Raw genomic sequence first — 18003 nt, 5'->3', positions numbered from 1 at the left:
GGTAAATCCCAGCCTGAATCTGGGCATGGTTATTAGCCAGGAGGTTAATTAGTGATTGGAAGAGCCCTGAGGGACAGGGAAGTCCCTGCCTGAAGGCACAGGATGGGTTGGGATCACTGGCAGCGCCAGGGTTGGGGGCTGCCTTGTGCCTGGCTGGGCTGCTCAGGTGCTTTCCAGGCTTGTGCTTCAGGAAACCCCTCAAATTGGTAGATTATTAAAAAATCAATTTCTATTTGTTTCTGTTAAGAGCTGATTTATGGCCACAATCAGCTCCAGAAAGTGAGCAGAGTGCAACAGATGGCAGGGAAGAGTTCAGCGTGGAAGGGCTGAGATGGGCACATCAAATCCAAGGTACACTCATGCTCTGTATTTCTCCTCCCAGAAAGGGGCATTCCCAGAAAATCTTCAGGAAAAAAGCAACACAGCACAGGCACCCTTCCAGCCCAGCAGTCACTGCTCTAACCCAAGGAGAATTTCTGTTGTGCAGCACAGACCCCCTGTATGTGCCCAGCAACTCCCAGCCTCACACACAGGGAACCTCCCAATTCTTTCCATGGTTTTGAAGTCATCTTGGTTTCTTTGAGCCCAGGACATCCTCCTCCCTCACACCTGGTGGCTTCCACACCATTCCTGTATTTTCTGTAGATGCTCCAGCACAGAATGAGGCTGCTCCTGCAGGTCTGAGACAAGCAGGGAAGAGCACATTCCCAGCTGTGGATGAAGCCATGGCATGAATTTCACTGTTCCCTTCCTTCACAGCTCCTGGAGCTCACTCACAGACAGAGACTGGAGCTGCATTTCAAAGCCCAGCGACCTCAGCAGATTCAGAGGGAAGCCTGGAGACAAGTCTCGCATGCAAAGCACGAGATCAAAAACCAGGTGAAGAACCAAGGCAATCCAAGCTGTAGTTATTTTTCAACTTTTCCAGGTCTGCATTCAGCAGAGCTAAATTCAACTCCCAGCTATGCTACAACCTCACCATGCAGCCACCTTTCTCTCCAGGGACTAAAAACTTCTCCTAAACCTCAGCCCAGGGAGCTGAGCTTTATTTTCTGTAAAAAACAAGCGGTGGTGTCAGGGATTCCAGGTGAGCAGACGTGAAGGATGCGACATCCCCGCAGGCTCAGCCAGGTGAAGATCACCCTGTGGTTTTTCCTTTGGCATTTCCCAAGCCAGGGCTACCCAAAGCAAACCCCAAGCAGCTCATGGAAATTAGCATAGGAGACATTAAAGCTCGGCTTTAATTACAGATATATGTGCTGGCAGAGGACAGGGCGGGTGCTGCAGGATCAAAACAGCTCGGGAGGGCCATTAGAAAGCGGCTTTGAGGTGGTGAAATGTGGCCAAGCTGCCTGGGGACCTGAGGAGCCTCTGTGAAAGCCTCAGTTAGGCTGGTGTGGTCACAGTCCCTGCTCCAGGCATGACGAGCACCCCGTTCCCAAACCAGGCAGGAATGGCTAAAAATACCCGTGTGTCTCTCTCATTGTTTCCGTTGACTCATTAAGGTGCTGAGGAGGCATCAAATGCTCCATTTTAGCCACTGGTGGAGGGTGATGCCATCCCAATTCCCATCCTGATCCCCATCCTGATCCCATTCATGGCCAAGCCCAGCACCATTCCAGCAGACAATCTCACAGCCCCACACTCCTGGGGTGTGCAGGCAGGACAGGGGACAGCAGCCAGTCCCCATCCCTGTGGATCAGGGTGCTCCTTGCAGGGGTGGACACACTGATTTACACCCCCTGGGTGTCTGGGGCTGCTGGCCATCCCCGTGGTTCTTTTTGTTCCTGGGGGTCAGGCAGAGGCTGGGAGCTGGATTCCCACAGCACCAGGCTGGGATGTGTCTTCCCCCTTGGAATGAGCATCCGAGTGCAAACTGTGGTGAGGGGGGACACGATTAATAATGCTCTGAGCTGCCGGCCCATAAATCTGCATGATTCATGGCCAGTGTGAAGGGTGATGGAGAAGGCCTTGTCCAAGGTCAGACAGCAATCCCTGGGGACAGCCTGGGAACAGCAACAGCGGCCCCAAATTCCCACTCTGCTCCCAGCACCGAGCCTGGGCCAAATCTGGATCTGCTCAGCACGTGCGTTTGTTGTGTCTGCTGCACATCCTTGAGGGGTTACAACGCTGCAGCCATTCCAGCAAGGCTCCAGGAGAGCTCAGCAGATCACATAACCAAAATTGAATGAGCTGCAGGAGTATCAGAGCTGCTGCTCACCTCTGCTAGCTGCTAACCACAGCTTCCAGCCCCTCTGGCTGGCAGAGTTGGGGTGCCCACCCCTGTGATTTGTGATTTGTGATGCTCCCCAGCCTGTGGGTTCTGCTCTGGGTGCTCCCCGTGCGTGCTCTGGTGCTGCCAGCCCTTTGTTCACTCTGTCCCTGCTTTTCCTCCGAGCCACCAGCAACAGGTTTTGTCCCTCCTCAGCAATGCGGGCACTGAAAGCATCCCGAGGCAGATGTTTCTGTGACCTCTGACCCAAGACTAATGTTTTCCTTTCTGCACTAAGCTGCCATCTGCCACGGCCGGCACAGATGACACCCGGGCGCTCCCGCAGCCCCGCACGGGGGCTTTGTTCAAACTGGGGATGCACCAGCACAGCAGGGGGATGTCCTGCATGTGGGGGCTCAGCCTGCATCACCCCTCAGCTCACACCACCCACTGCTCCCCTGCCTGGTCCTCCCAAGGGACCCCGAGCTGGAGGTGAAACCCACTCTGGGCTTCAAATGTACCAAAAAACCCAACAAGCAAAGTGGAAGCCAGGTGTAAACCAGGTGTCCCCCATGCCCACCCCATGGAGGGGACAAGGGGCTGGCAGGGAGCCCCATCCTGGCCCCTGGCCCCACATCCAGGCTGCCTCTTATCAGCTCTGCTATCACCTAACCTCTTCCTCACCCTCAACTGCTGGAAGCATCAACGGCCGTGGTTGTTTTCCCCAAGGTATGAGCAGCGTGGGAAAGCTGAGCAGAGCAGCCTCAGGTCTTTACTCCAGCACCATTTTGGGGGCACTTTGAGACCAGTGGGACCAGGACACTCCCTGGTGCTGGGTGTAGGGTCTCCCACCACCCAACAGGCTGAGCCATTCTCTGCTCTGTGGGACCTGTGGCTTGGAACAGCCACCTCAGAGTCTCAGCCACCCCAGCACAGAGAAGGTTCAGGACCACAGCTGTGACCTTGAGTGGTGCAAAGGGTCCCCCCAAGGGATCTTCACACCCCCAGAGCCCTGTGCAGCAGCAAATGTGCTCTGTGACCTGTGGGTGGCTGTGCCAGCGTGGTTGGGACCCCATGGAGCAAAGCAAGTGGCCGAACGTGAGCAGGACACTCAGATTTCACATGTTTGCTGGCAACAGCTGAGGGAAGGAGAAACAGCCTGCAGGAGAGCCTCCCTTAGCTGCAGCACAGCCCAGAGCCACTGCAGGCTGCTGCCAGGTGCAGAGTGACACAGCCCTAGCCCGCTGTCCCCTCACCTCTCGGGGTAACCGTCACACTGGGGCTGACAACAGGAACCCAACCTACAACAGGAACCCAACCTACAACAGGAACCCAACCTGCTGCCCCACACCTTCCCCTGCACCCCAGCAGCTGCAGCCCAGGCAGCAGGGAGCCTGCTTTCCATCAGACAAGAGTCACCTTTCCAGTTGTGCCAGTGGCTCCCTGCCTGGCACAGCCTGGGAGCAACACCCCAGCTCTCTCCTGGTTACACCCTTCCCCGTAAGACACGTTTGCTCACTGCCAGCCCAGGGAATCCTGATCTCCCCTGGCTCCAATCTGACCAGAGAAAAAGGCCAGTGCTTGGGGATATGTCTCCATGTCCCTGAGAGAAGAAATCTGCTTCTCACTCCATCTTATTCCACTCATTCTCATTCCACTGCCTCCCCAAGAATCCCTCTTGTGATGCATGGAGCAACAGGTGCTGCTCCAGTCTCCAGGATGCCTTGGAAACACCCTGCTGACACAGGAGCACACTCTGGAGCCAGGGGAAGGCAGGGAGGTCTGGAAAACGATCCTGCTGGGGAATCAGAGCCCAGGACCCTGCCCTCTGCCCCCTCCTCCTCACCCAGCATCACCAGGAGCACACAGAGGGAAAGGAGCACAGGGAGATGAGGAATGCTTTTGGATGCTGTCCTGACTTCCCTGCAGCACATGGGGCTGTGAGTGCTCCCTGTTCCTGGCAGCCAGAGGCTGGGGGGCTGCTTGAGCCCCCTGTGGCAGCTGGCATGGCCAGGCTCACCACACCTCACTTTGCTCAGTGGTTCCTGGCTCTTTTAAGAAACCAAAGGCTTCACCACAGCTCCCAAGGCGTGAAGGCAGAGCTGCCCTCACCCATGTGGGGCACCCTAAAGCTGCCCCGGCGCCAGCACAGCCCCACAGAAACCTCCAGCAGGGAGGGAGCTGCCGGTACCAAAACCCAGCACAAGACCTCAGTGGTGGTTTTTAAAGAAGTCTCATCCAGGTCCTGCTTTATTAAACACTCTGGGACACCAGCCTGGGAAAAAAGCAGAGTTTCACACAGGGAGGTGGTTGGCAAAGCAGCAGGTTACTCCAAGTGACATCAGGTTAATAAAGCAAGAGCAGATCTCCATTCTTGTTTAATTAAAAAAGCAAACTGCAATCCCGAGTCTTTGATGTGTTTTTTTTTTTTTCCTTGTTCCATTTCATTTTTGACCTAGCCCAAGTCATCTAATTGAGATTTTAAGATCCAGACTTTCATCTGGAGAGAAACTAAAGGAATTCCCAAAGCTGGATATACTTGTGGACAAGAGTGGGGGAAAAAACATGCTAGAGCCCTGTTCCTCCTATGAAGGAAAAAAATGGCTTTGTTTCTTAAGCAGACATTAGTCAGGACAGTTTGGGAATCAAAGTTTCCATTGTAATGAAAAACAATATAATCCCATTACTAAGCAGAGTGGGCAGGCTATTCAGGGTGCTAACTGGCTACCTGGGAAGGAGCTGCCTTTCAATGCAGCTTCATTCACAACAAACATGAAAGATGTCGAAGGAAGAGCCCAAGACAAAACTCGCCTCATTCCCACCCTCGACAATGGCTGCTATGAAATATTTGTTTTCCCCAGTCGATGTTTTTTATATCCTCTGCTGGTGTAAAGCTGCACAGCCCCATTGTTTGTGGGAGCCCAGCTCACTCTGCTCACCCTGCTCCTTCTCTTGATGGGGTGACCACAAAGGATGTGCTTCCAGCAGAGGATCCCCAGGGAACACAGGCTGGCACATGGTCCCATCACCCACCCCATGACTTTCCTGGGGACTTTCCTTCCCCAACAAACACCCACAGTGTCCATCAGACACCTGTGGCACCTGAGAACACTCCCCGCTCCTGCCCTCTGAAAATGTTTCATTCTTTAATGAAACAGAAGAAAAAGTCAGAATTTGGGGGAGATAAGGAATTTCCACCTCCACAGGCTGCCTGCCAGCCCAGCATTTCTGGTGCCTGTGGTCACCCTTCCCTCCACACCCCTTTTGGGGTAACTCCTGGTTTTCCTCCAGCACTTGCTGCCCATGCAGGTTGAATTCGCTCTGCTGTGCTCTCAGAGCTCTGGCACACACACAGCCTCAGTGTCACCACCTCACTGAGTGATGATGGACTCCTTCTTCTCTCCCCTTTCCCCCCAAACCAAGTTTTGGCTAAACACCGCTCTGCCCCAGAGCCAAATATGGAAAACTCCCACTCGTGACCCCACCATCCCACTCGTCTAATCCTGAACTTAAAACCCACGATTAGGATCTGAGCAGCCACCAAAAGTTTAAACAAGCTAAATTTAGCCCTGATATTTATAAACAAGGAGGAGAGGGGGGTTTTGCAGAGCACACGGGTGCCCTGTGGCACAAAGCCAGCTGAAATCCAGAGGAATTCCTGCTGGGGATGTTTCAGCGGGATGGGGACTGGGCAAAGGTGCCAGACAGGGATGGATCCAGCTCCTCTCAACCTCATACCCATTCAGCTGCTGGTCTCCCTTTTTTGCAAGCAAAACTCCCAAAACCAGCTATCAACAACAAAACTCCTGCCCACTTGGAAACCATCTGAGGCGCAGACGGGTGTGAGCTCCTGGGATCTGCATCCCGCGATTTCTGCTGCTGCTGAGTCTAACCAAGGAAACGGCGAGAGAGGGAGGGAAACCTCTGCCTCCGACACCTTTTGCCGGCAGAAATCCCTGTGTCAACATGACGCCCTCGCCGAGGGAGCGGGGACAATGGTGGCGGCTCTGCCCTCCGGCCGCAGGCTGCATTCCTGCCCCCCTCCCCTGGAAACCCCCCTTTTGTGGGGAGCAGCAGGCCCTGTGAAAGGGCCGTCTGTCGCCCTGCCTTTTGACTTGGAGGTCTGTGTCTAACATTTTAATAGGGGCTGGGGGCCGGGGACAGACCCCCCTCCTCTTGGGCTGCTCCCCTGTGGGGTCACTCTCCCAGCCCGCCCCAAAGCTGCACATCCCGGAGGATGGATCCCAGAGGATGGATCCCAGAGGATGGATCCCAGAGGACAGCCACATTCCTCCACCTGCTGCATTCCATGGGTTAACCATCCAGGAGGGCCTTTGGGAGGGTCTCCTCCTGGTCCCCCCCAAGCAGGGATGCTCCAGCAGGGCAGGAGTGATGGGGACATGGTTTCCTCCACGGCTGCTTGTTGACAGCAGAAAATTCCTTAAAATGAACCACGGGACACACACAAATGCTCAATCCACAGCCAGCCCCTGGGGTCCCCACCACCCTGCTGACATGGGACAGAGCAGCTGACAAAGCCAAAAGCTTTGCCAAAAGTTCCTTTTCAGGACAGGTGTGACAGGCACAGGCAGCATCACATCACTCCACTGAGGATGAGGAGGAGTGGCAGCAGGATGCCAAACTCAGCCCTGACAACAGAGCATGCACAGCCCAGGGGGTAGAGGCAAAGCTGGCACTGCCACTCTCAGCCATGGTGACTTTAAATCAAGCCCAGAGCAGGAGGATCCCCACCCCTGGGTGCCCCTGTGGCACCCAGCCCTCCCAGCCCACCACCACCAGCCCACTTGCCTGCAGGGTGCCCCTTCTATTAAATAAGGGCAACGTTATAGCATCATTAAAACTTAATAAATCCATTTCCCATATAAATACCATTAAATTCGGGTTTTGGGGAAGGGAATTAGGGTGAAAACTTGTTAAAAGAAAATGACTTTGGCGCAAATAAATTTTTGCAACTTGACTGAGCATGAAAGTTTCCCATTAAAATGCGACTCGGCTCCCTTTGCTGGAAATGTGCAAGGGCCTAATAACCATGGCCTAAACATTAACTGTTTAACTGGCTTTTCCAATATTAACTCCAGGCTGCCATGGGGGGAAGGGGAGGACGTGACGGGTGAGAGCTTAAAGCAGACATTAATTACTGCTGTGCGAGGGAGGCACACCCCGAGCTCGCTTCTCACCAGCATCCTGCTCCCATGGCACACACTGGGATTTTGGGCTTGTTCTGGGCAGGGCCAAGAGCTGGACTCAATGATCCTTGGGGGTCTTTTCCAGCTCAGGGGTTTCTGTGATTCTGTGATTCCCAACACAGATTTTGGGTGTGCTTGAAGCACAGCATGAATTCTGCTGCACAGGAGATGGTAGGGATGAGTTGGACTCAATGATCCCTGCAGGTTCCTTCCAACTGAAAACATTATTTTGGGGGACAGATCTCCCCATATAGCCCAGCCAAACATCCCTCTCCCATCCCCAACACCTCACAGAGGTTTATTCTCACACCAAGCACTGCATTTACCAAAGGGAACCTCCAGCATCATTGAGAAGCTGTGGCTGCTCCATCCCTGAAAGTGTCCAAGGCCAGGCTGGACAGGGCTTGGAGCAACCTGGGCTAGTGGAAGGTGTCCCTGCCCATGGCAGGGGTGGAATGAGATGTTTAAGGTCCCTTCCAACCTAAACTATTCCACAGTTCCATTATCACCCTATTAACCACCAGCAAATTGCTCGAGATACCAAGACACAGCACCACAGCCCCTGCCCATGGGGGACGTGCCAGCAGGAGGAGGTGACAGGAGAGGACCTGACCCACCAGGCATGCATGACAGGAAGGCAGAGTCCAGATGTGGATGTCCAGGTATGAACAGGCACCATCACACCTGGCCAGATGCTCAGCTGGAAGCAGCACTGAGCTGCTCTACCAGCCAGACCCAGGTGTTAAACACTGGGGAGCTCCCAGGTGAGCATCTCTAAGTGTCCTGGGGAGCTGCCATGGCCTGGTGTCACTGGGACCAGCAGCCTGGTGTCTCAGCATCACACACAGGAGCTCTGCTCCTGGGTGCCTCCACATTCAGATACCCAAAAATCAAAATCCAGCATTCCCCTTGACACCAGAGCAGCACTTCTGTCCTTATTCCAGAGCTCTGGCTGCAGCAAATCCAGACTCATGGGGGCACCATGCAGCAAGGCAGCATCAGGGATCAATGGGATTTAGGCACAGCTTGGGATGGGTGGATGCAGCACCATCCTTCAGGCATGGGGCTCAGCACCATGTGCCATGTAATGAGATAAAACAATTTGGGAGGAAAGTGGAATCACCCCAAAGCATCACTTCTCCAGACTGCTGATCTTTCTAACCCTGAACACAAAGCAGAGCTGCAGGAATAGCCCAGCTCAGGGAATGAGCAGCCCAAGTGCCCCTTGGTGCTGCCTCATCCCAGGCAGCAGAAGGAGCCTGGCAGGTCCTTCAAGGATGGCTGCACACAGCCCTGAGTGGAGCAGGGCACCCTGAACACCTTTTTGGCCACTGGGAAGAAGACAGGACTCAACCAAGACCCCACAGCAGGTTTGCTTTCCCATGGGGGGTTAAGTTATACCCCAGAGGCTCTTCCACTCTTCCACATGGTGCAACCCCTTCACCTGGCAGCATGTTCACCACAGAGAAGTCTCCATCCAGATCCAGAGCTCACCAGCTCTCCCTAAGTGCACCCTGGGGCTACTCCCTCGTTAAACACGCTGATGCTCTATAAATTTCACATTCCACTCATGTACACACGCCGCCACCACTCGGGACACCGACCAACACGAGCAAAACGAGGGGCACCACACCTCCAGGCCTGGAAAAAGCAGGTTAATTTCTAAACAATGTTATTTTAAAACTTGCTAACTGCCTCCTGATTATGTTGTCCGAGCCCTTAATTGGTGAATGGCCTGGTCTTGCAGTGACTTATATGTGTCAGCCTCGTGCTGCATACAACAAACCAGAACAGGCTGGGAGGGGAGGCCAGGTGTGAGGCATCAGCTGGAACAAATGGACGTGTTGTGGCTGCCAGCAGGAAGGAAGACAGCGAGTCAGGTGTTGAGATGGAAGAGATTTTGGTGGAATAAAACATATCCTATAGCATGGAGGGAGTGACCTCCAGCCCCAGGGAGCAGAGCCCCGTGCACTGCTCCACACCACAGGACCACAGAAATTGAAGATGCCCCTGCTCATTGTAGACGACTTTTAAAGGTTCTTTCCAACCCAAACCATTCTGTGAGCACACAGCTTTGAGCAGCTGGTGGGGAACAGCCCCACTAGCCTGAGGGGATGGACACCACTGTGAGTTTCTGATCCCCTCTGCATCACCCCATCTCTCCTGCTCATCTGTGCTGTGGGACCTCCAGAGATATCTCCTCTCAAACATATCCCATGTCCTTGTCACAACCACGTATCCAAGCCATGAGAAAAACCAAGCAAAACACCTCAGCCCAAGCAATAAAATCCCAATGGCACAGAGCAGGAGTGGGACCACCTGAGACCCTGATAACCATCGAGACACCTTGCAGAGAGCAGAGACACAAACAGATTCTTTTAGACAAGAGCTAAAACTCCCACTGCTGTCCCAATGACCTCAGCAGCTGGGATTAAGTTTCTCTTCCACTGGAATCCGCAACAGGTGACATTTGGTATTTTTAATCTCCCCTCTTACCCATTTCCACCTTGTTCTTTCCGAGAATGAGATCAAACTTGAAAGAGCATCAAGAGTTCTCAACATGGCTGAATCACGGCTCGTCTACTTCTTTAAGAGCTTCCTCTGGTTGATTGTTCAACACTCCACCCTCTTCCTCTCCAGCACCGAGACTGCATTTTTTCTTTGTTATTATTTCATGGAAATAACGTTGGGTTTAAAGCACATGAGAAAAACCAAACCAGAAGGAAACTTCCGCCCTTTGCAATGAGATAACAATGACCGAGCAGCTGAATAACTTGAAGGGCACAGAAACTCACGGGGCTCACATCACTCCTCTGCCTTCCTGGTTGTCCCCTGAAAGAGTTTTGAGCTAAAATAATCACCTCTTCCCACTATGGTCCCCCTCAGAATGCTTCTTCCCATGTTTCTGGCCCGCTGCCCGTGGAAGCTGGTGGTGGCAAAGGCACCAGCTCAGGAGCCACTGCCCTGGCTGGACAACGCTGTGCTGATTCATAAACAGAGGAAGTACTTTAGCAAACTGACTTTTCCCCCTTTTCAGCACAAGCCCAGTGATTAATTTAACTTATTTTTTCCCTCCACCGTCTTTTTTGCTTCTCTGAGCAAGAGAACCCAGGCACAGCTCCTCTGGTTTTAATGGTGAGAGGCTGGTGGAGCAGGGCTGGAAGCTCAGCCCTCTTTCAGTGCCATCTGCTTTTAACTAGCAGAGCAAGGGAGGTCCTGGGAATAAATGTCACATGGCACAGGGAGCTAAAATCAGCCAGACTCATTTGCAGGGATGCCAGTCAAAACCAGGGTTATCCAACAGTCTAATTAGGAGTTATCACTAGAAGTTAAAAACGACCTCTTGGAAAAACCTTCTCATTTAGTCTGGGAAAATGCCTTAGTCCAAGGCAAGTGGAGGTTTTTTTTAAGTGCCTTTTCTGGAATGCCACAGCTGCCCAGCACCACGGAACCTCACACCAAGCCCTGCAGCAGCCACCAGCTCCAGCCTGGACCTTTTGAAGCTCCATCTCTGGGACAAAAACACCCAGAGCCTTCAGCTGGGGTCAGTGCAAGACCCACAAAACTACTGCTGCTGCTCTTCCTGTGCTGAAAGACCAGGATAACCCTGCCAAGATGGAAAGCAGCTCCAAAGGAGCTTAATCAGGGCGCTCCTATCCCAAGCCCTCCAATCCAACGCTTGGTCCCCACCATTCAATTAAAGCCCTGCGTGCCCTGCGCCGCCTGGCAAAGGGACAAAGCAAGATAAGGCACCTGGAGCTTTACAAACTATCCCTGTAAAATAATAAAAGGCAGAGAAAGCTCCTGGTGTCGTGCTGGCGGTTCCCTTTCCGTAGCAGGGCTGATAACCCGGGGTTGGAGTTATCAGAGCTGGCTCCACGTAACCCAACGAGCTCTGTCCCGCCACAAGCGCTGGGACACTCGTCCTCTGGAGCAGCATCCCCCTCGTACGCTATTTATTTCACTCCACTTTCTAATTGGATTTGTGGGGGCAGCACAAAGGGGCTTTATGGCCAAACTTTGTTAAGTGCCAGGCCGAGCAGAGATGTGGCCAGCAGCCAAAATGGTGCATTTCACGCAGGCGCCAAAGGGCAGTGCCAAGCTTTTCTGCGTCTGGTATCTTGTGCTCTTGGCTCTGCTTTGTTTAAGGAGCTTGGAAGCAAAGCTCCTCGTCAAGAGATATTCAAACAAAGTGAAAAACCAGGATATTGTGAGTTGCTATCAGGTAACTTGGGGAGCTGCACCTCCTTCAGTCTGGCTGTACCTCCAATATCTGTCCTCATCACCCTGCACAGGACACACCTTGTGCCCCTTCAAAAATAACTCACACTCATGAAGCATCTGCAGCCAAGAGAGAAGTGGTTATTCACCGCCAGCAACCAAGAACTTCTTTAAAGTTAACTTTTTCTCTTAAAAAAAAATAAAAAACAACCCACCCTGAGCCTACTTTGGAGGCTTCTCCAAATAGAGCTCACACACATCAGACCTAATTAGATTCCATCACCATCTGCACATGAAATGTAAATCAGGAGTTGCAGAGACTTAAGAAAAAAAGGAAAGAATGACCACAAGGAAAAGGAGGGGTGTAAGGTTGGGGAGGGGGTGGAGGGTTGGGCATTCTGGGAAGCCATACATGATTAGTCACACAGCATTAATCTGCCTCCCTTAACAATAGCTGCCGAATTTCGACCGAATCCCAGCTGTCGCTCTTTGAATGAAAGAAAACAAGATTTAGAGCGTCAAGCGTTGGTAAGGGCTTCTGTGCAAAAAAAAGTGGCGTGCATTCATTAGTGCCTCACAAAGGGACCCAGCCTTTGTCCATTAAATTGCTCATGTGCCTGATTGATTTGCTGATTTATTTGCACCAAAGGGTTGGGGGGCTCAGCTTGGAGAAGGGGGCGGGAGGTGCCTGACTACTGGGCAGAGTAACGGCACCCAGGCGGATTTGCAAAAAAGCAACACACATTGTCAAGGGAAACTGCCATTCAACAGGTTGGGATTGGAAATGCCTTCAGGTTCCTCCGCCGAGGACTTCCTATTTGGAAATTTGGGGTGGGTGGGAACGTCTCCCCGCCTGCTCGCAGCTCAGGCCATGTTCAACAGGCAGAGGGGAAATCTGGCCGGAAAACAGAGCCTTGCCCATTCACATTTCTTTTATGGAATAGTTTTAAAAAGGGAGCTGGAGTCTTATTCATTTCTCTTGGTTATTGTTCCCTGGGAGCCTGGAGTGAATCGGCCATCGCTGCGGTGGGTCGGTTGGTCCTTCAAAGAGTCCCAACGCTTTACACATCCGTTTCCCCACAATCAGCCTGGAGAAAGCCCCAGCCTGGGTGCCAGGTCCCACCAGGAACGCCAGGCTAGACCACAGCTTGGCACCAGCACTGGCAGGGCTGCAGGAGGAGGTGCCCTGCTCCCCTGGCGATGCCTCATCAGCCCATGGACACCACTGGGGCAGCTCCAGCAGCCAGAGCCACGCCATGGAACCTCCCTCCAGTGTTTATTGGAGATGTACTGGTCACCCTAAGTGTGCAAGGGACTGAAAGGCGATGCTTCAGGGCCAGCAGGGAGTAGCTGGAGAACAGACAGACAGACAGACAGACAGCCTCCCTCCCCGATGGTCCAAGGAGCGCCGCGGGCTGGCCCTACCTCCTGCTCCATCAGCAGGGCAGTCTGCATAGGCTAACACCAGCAAAACATGGCCCTTTGCCCATGTTTTTCCACCCAGCCAGGAACAAAGCCCGATCCTGCCAAACTCGCGGTGACTCCTACACAAGCAGGTTATTCTTGCCACTCAAGGAAAGAAAACGCATCTTGCCCTATTAAATCCAGAGCCTTCAAAGCAAAGTCAACATGCATGTCAAGAACTTTGGTCGGGGGAGATGAAAATCCTCTGGCTGCTCCATACTTACTGGCACACCTCGGTCCCGTTGGGAAAAGTTTCACACTTGCCCCCGTTGAGGCAGGATTCGGCAAGCTGCGAGCACCGTAAACCTGCAAACAGAGGGACAGCATTAGCCACAGCTCAGGGCCCTGGTGGCAGCAGGGGGGCTGCATCCCCTGGTGTCACCTGGGCTGGGGACAGGCTCGCTGAGACCCCCAGAGCCCCTGCCCAGCCTGGTGAGGTGGGGTCCAGCACCCAGCAGCTCTCACTCCCAGGGTGATGGACGGGGCAGGGACTGTGTGGCCCCTGTGCTGAGGCTCACCTAAAAATAAACCCAGGGTGGGTTTGAGGGTAGGCTGTGCCTGCTCCTCCACCAGGAGGACTGACAGAGACAAACCACAGATCAGGCCCTTGATTGACAAATGCCATTTGGGAAAAAACATCCAGCCCGGGGCCCATTAGTTGCCATGAGCTCGGTAACGAAATGAGTCGCCCGTCATAACTTGCTATGAGTAAAGGTTTCATTGTCTGGCCCTCAGAGCCAAATTCTGCAGAGTTACCACAGCAACTCGCTGAAAGTACCCAGAATCGCTTCCGATTTCCACCCCGGCTCGCTCTTCCCCTTCTCTGCCCGCTCGCTCTTCACGGTATCTGGTTCTGCGACACGCGTGTGCAGCCGGGGCAGTTTCACATTGAGCGACTGCCGCTTCGCACCGCCACCGCCACAAGCCAGATCCTGCCCTGGATGGGTGCCGAGCCCCGGGCTCACCCCGCTGCACACAAACTGGGGTGCTGGGGATCACTCCAGAGGGATGCTGCAGCTCCGACCGGCCACAACTTTCTGCAAACTTTGCCTCCGACGGCTCCCAGCGCTGTTGTGGGAGCAGCACCGCTGCATTCGCTCCCCAAAATCCTCTCAGGGCTGTCCCCCCTAGCTCGGTCTCCGGGCACTGCAGGGTCCCGACACCCGGGATGGGCTGTCCCCCACTCCGTCCCGCACCCCCGGCCGCTTTAGGGGCTCTTTTCCCGTGCCCCGACCCGCTGTCCCCGACGGTGGCCCAGCGCTTTGCGGCGAACCACCCGCACCCGCCCCAGAGGGGGGGCCCCGGGGGGGCCCGGCTTTCAAGAAACAGGAAACCGAGAAAAAATTTGCAAAACGGTCAAAAGCTCTCGCAGAACAGCAGCAGGAGCGCGGCCGCTCTGCGCGCCCCTCCGCCGGGCCGAGCCCCGGCTCCCCCGGTACCGAGCTCCGCTCCCCCGACGGCAGCGAGCGCCGCTCCCCGCGGCAGCCCCGGGCACCGAGCGGCGGCTCCCGGCGGCCCCGAGCGCCTCCTTGGGGGCAGCGATCCCGGGCTCAGCCCCGGGCTCAGCCGCGCTTCCCCCGCGCCGCTCCGGCCCCGGCTCCCCCGAGCTCCGGCCACCCCCGCGGGGCTCAGCCCGGCTCTCCCAACACGGTTCCGGCCCCGGTTCTCCCTCTAGAGCCGAGCGCGGTCCCTGCGCATCCCGCGGCACCGAGCCCCGGTTCCCACGAGGAACCCACTCCCGGACCCCTCCCCGAGGGCGCCGCGCTCCGGTCCCGGTTCCCACGGGAATCTCCCCCCGAGGCTGTCCGGCTCCGGTGCCCGCCGCGCCCCGCTGGGCTGCGCTGCCCGCCGCGCCCGGCCCCGCTCCCGCTCCCGGCAAACTTCCAGCGGGGCGGCCGGTGCGGGGCCCGTGGAGGCGGCGGCCCTCACCTCGCGTCAGGGCGGGCAGCAGGAGCACCAGGAGGCCGGGCGCCAGGAGCCGCTCCATCCCGCTCTGCTCCCGCCGCTCACAGCCGCATAGATCCGCGGGGTCTCGGCCGAGCCGAGCCGAGCCGGAGCCGGTGGCTGTGCGGGTCCGCGCCGCCCCGCCGGGAGCCCCAAGCACAGCGCGCCCGAGCGCAGCGACTCCGAACGCGGCGCCTCCCGCGGCTGCTCAGCCCCGGCGGGCCGGGCCGGGCGGCGGGGGGCGGGCCGGGACCGTGCGGGGCGGGACGGGCGCCACGGGACGGGAGGGGATGGGACGGGACGGACGAGACGCTCCTCCCTGCCCAGCCCCGGGGGCCGCCGCTGGGAACCCCCTGCCCGCCAGCGAGGGTCCCCGCAGCCCCCCTCCGGTGCCACTCGGGGTCCCTCTGTGCGGCCACCGGACACCCCTGGTGCAGGTCCCCGAGTGCAAGCACGGATCAGCTCCTTCTCTCCACACCCGCGGTGCAGCCTCCCCCTACAGCCCCCCAAACCCCGCAGGGCAGCCCCAGCACAGCTCTCAGGTGCAGTCACTGCAGAGCCCCAGCACAGCTCTGGACACCTCCATGCAGCCCCCACAAGCTGCCCCACGTTTCCCTAGTGCAGCTCCGGACAGTTTCAGTTCAGTTTCCACCCCAATATTGGTGCAGCCCCCACCATGCACACCCTGCATAATCCCAGTGTAGCTCCTCTGTGGTCCCAGTGCAGCTCCTGCACAACTTCCCCAGTTCCTGCACAACTTCCCCAGTCCAGCCCCCCAGTCCCTGCACAGCCCCTGGGGCTGCGGTTCTGACCCACAGCGTGTCCGTGCAAGGACACACAAACCACGGGACACACGGGAGTGGGGTGGTTATACCGGGGGGTCAGGACATGGACTGACCATCCCCTGGGTGCTGGGAAGCTCAGTGTGGGGTTCCCCTCCTGACCCCCACCAGGACTCAGGTGTGTGCAGGTACACGGAGCCGTTTCCCACCCAGCAGGTGCCGGCAGCGCGCGCAGAGCTGGGTCGGATGTTGTTTGTTTTGTGCTGTGAACTCATGAACTCCCAGGCAGAGCCTGGCCAGCCCCGTGCGCCGCATCCACAAATAAACAAACACACTGGGAGAAGCGGGGAAGCCAAAGCCAGGGGCAGCCCCACAAGCCCCACATGTGTGCGGCTTTCCCGTTAGAGCAGCGGTGCCTGTGCCCTCATCCCCAGAGCTCCATTCCTGCCCCACTGTGCCACAGCCAAGCCTGGAAAACCAAGCTGGAATGTCCCATCCGAAATCCATCCAGGCCCTGAACCCAGGCCAGGTTGAAGCCCTTAATGCAGTGTTTGTGGGTTTCTCCCCAATTTCTGCCTGCAAAAGTGGGAAGCAAAAATTCAGTGTGTGGAGAGTTTGCGGTACCAGCTCTCCCAGGGACGTGGGTTCTTAAATCCCATTGGACTCCTGTGTGTACCCCAAGAGCTGTTGGAGAATATTGGATGGATCTTTTACAGCTCCCAGACACGAGGACATGGAGGGATGGCTGCTGGCCTCCGACTGAAAGCTTGGGAAAGAGGAAGAGGAAGGAGGGTCGGCAACGGGTTAATGGGAAGGAGGTGACACTGTGGTCATCTGTGTCTCTCATCTCAGGGTACCTCTCCACCAGCCCCCAGGCTCATCCCTTCCCATGCCAGCCCTGCTGTTATCCCACTGCTTCCTGTTGTAAACTGTTTCCAGAGCAAGTGTGAAACAATTAAACAAACCGAAGGGCAGAGTCTGCTCACCAGATCAAAGGCGTGAGCCCTGCAGCGGTACCTCGCTCCCGCGGCTCCCTCCTTCCCTCTCCTCCTGCCTTCCCCACTCTGGGCTCTAAAGCAGGGCTGGGGAGCCAGGGCCCTGTGTGGAGCACGGTGACACTCAGGGTCCAGGTGCCACTGAAGCTCAAGCCTTGAACAATTCCAGAATGTGGGTGCTGCCTGTTCTATCCTCCCTGCAGGCACAAACTGGGTGATAACAACTGGGCAGTGGGATGTGACCCCGGCTGTGCCACCACAACCTTGTCACCATCCTCAGCCTCATCTGGAGGACAGCCTGAGGTTTCTCCACTTGGGCATCCTTGGAGATGGAAGCTTTGTGCTCTTTCTCCCCTTTCCCCTCTCTGTCAGAGCAGGGAGCATCTCAGCTCTACCTGCCTGGAAATACCGGCCGAAACTTTGCCCGGGCTTGTTCTCCTTGTGCAGAAAGCACCGTGCATCCAGCTCAGCTGCGCTCTGGGACTTGATCCCTGAGATCTGGGAGAGACCCCCCTGTCCCTCTGGACCATCATGGGCACGCTGGGGACACGGGGCTGTCGGGGTACCACACCTGTGCCACCTGGGGATGGCGAGGCGGTGATGCGAGGGATGCGCAGGGTGGTGGAGACACCAATAACCGTGCGTGCCAGGCTGCTCCTGGGTGCTGGCCTCAAAGGGCACATGGAAAGCCAGGAATGAGCCCTCCCCTGGGTTTCCTCCGTGGCTGGAAGGGTCTGTGCAGTGTCTGTGGACACGGCCGTGGATAAACACAGGCAGAGCCGGGCGTGCGGCCGCGCAGCCGCGCCGCCTCGTCCCCCGAGCACAGAAGGTCAAATACATCTATTTATTGCCATCACCCGGGGGCTCTGTGACCCCGCAGCTCTGGGGCTCTGCTTGGGGAAAAGGCTCTGCTGTGAGGGAGCTAAAAGGGTCCTCTGTGGTTTCCCAGGAAAGTCTCGACACGAGGATGGCTCCTCCAGCCGGGTGCTGGTGTGAGATGTGTGTGCTTTAATCTGGTTCCATCCTTCCCCTGGTACAGAGGGATCTGCTGCAAGATCCTCGTGGGGAACCTCCTCAAGTTTCCCTCTCCCAGACGACTCCTCCAGAGACTTCTACCAGCAAAAGTCAAAAAGGGAGGAAGGCAGAAGTCAGCGCTCAGCATAAATCTTTTTGCAGTA

The 18003-nt window shown here is 56.0% G+C and overlaps 1 protein-coding gene across 2 annotated transcripts in view; it reads right to left on the bottom strand.

Moving 5' to 3' along the window:
- The window catches only part of NOTCH1 (notch receptor 1), a 39929-nt gene extending 24777 nt beyond the window's left edge, over positions 1 to 15152 (bottom strand). Inside the window, exons 1-2 of one of the 2 annotated variants that reach the window (XM_033077577.1) lie at positions 15034 to 15152; positions 13329 to 13410 (exon numbers count right to left, since the gene is read on the bottom strand). In XM_033077577.1, the coding sequence (XP_032933468.1) occupies positions 13329 to 13410; positions 15034 to 15091 (140 nt within the window). In that variant the 5' untranslated portion in view covers positions 15092 to 15152. The remainder of the gene's footprint in view (positions 1 to 13328; positions 13411 to 15033) is intronic. The other variant, XM_033077578.2, reaches the window with a different exon arrangement.
- Between the last annotated feature and the right edge of the window lie 2851 nt (positions 15153 to 18003).

This window comes from Catharus ustulatus, chromosome 21 (genome assembly GCF_009819885.2).
Source record: "Catharus ustulatus isolate bCatUst1 chromosome 21, bCatUst1.pri.v2, whole genome shotgun sequence".
In the NCBI taxonomy this organism is placed as follows: Eukaryota; Metazoa; Chordata; class Aves; order Passeriformes; family Turdidae; genus Catharus; species Catharus ustulatus.
The sequence above is the reverse complement of the archived record's forward strand: the minus strand, read 5'-3'. Positions and strand labels throughout refer to the sequence as shown.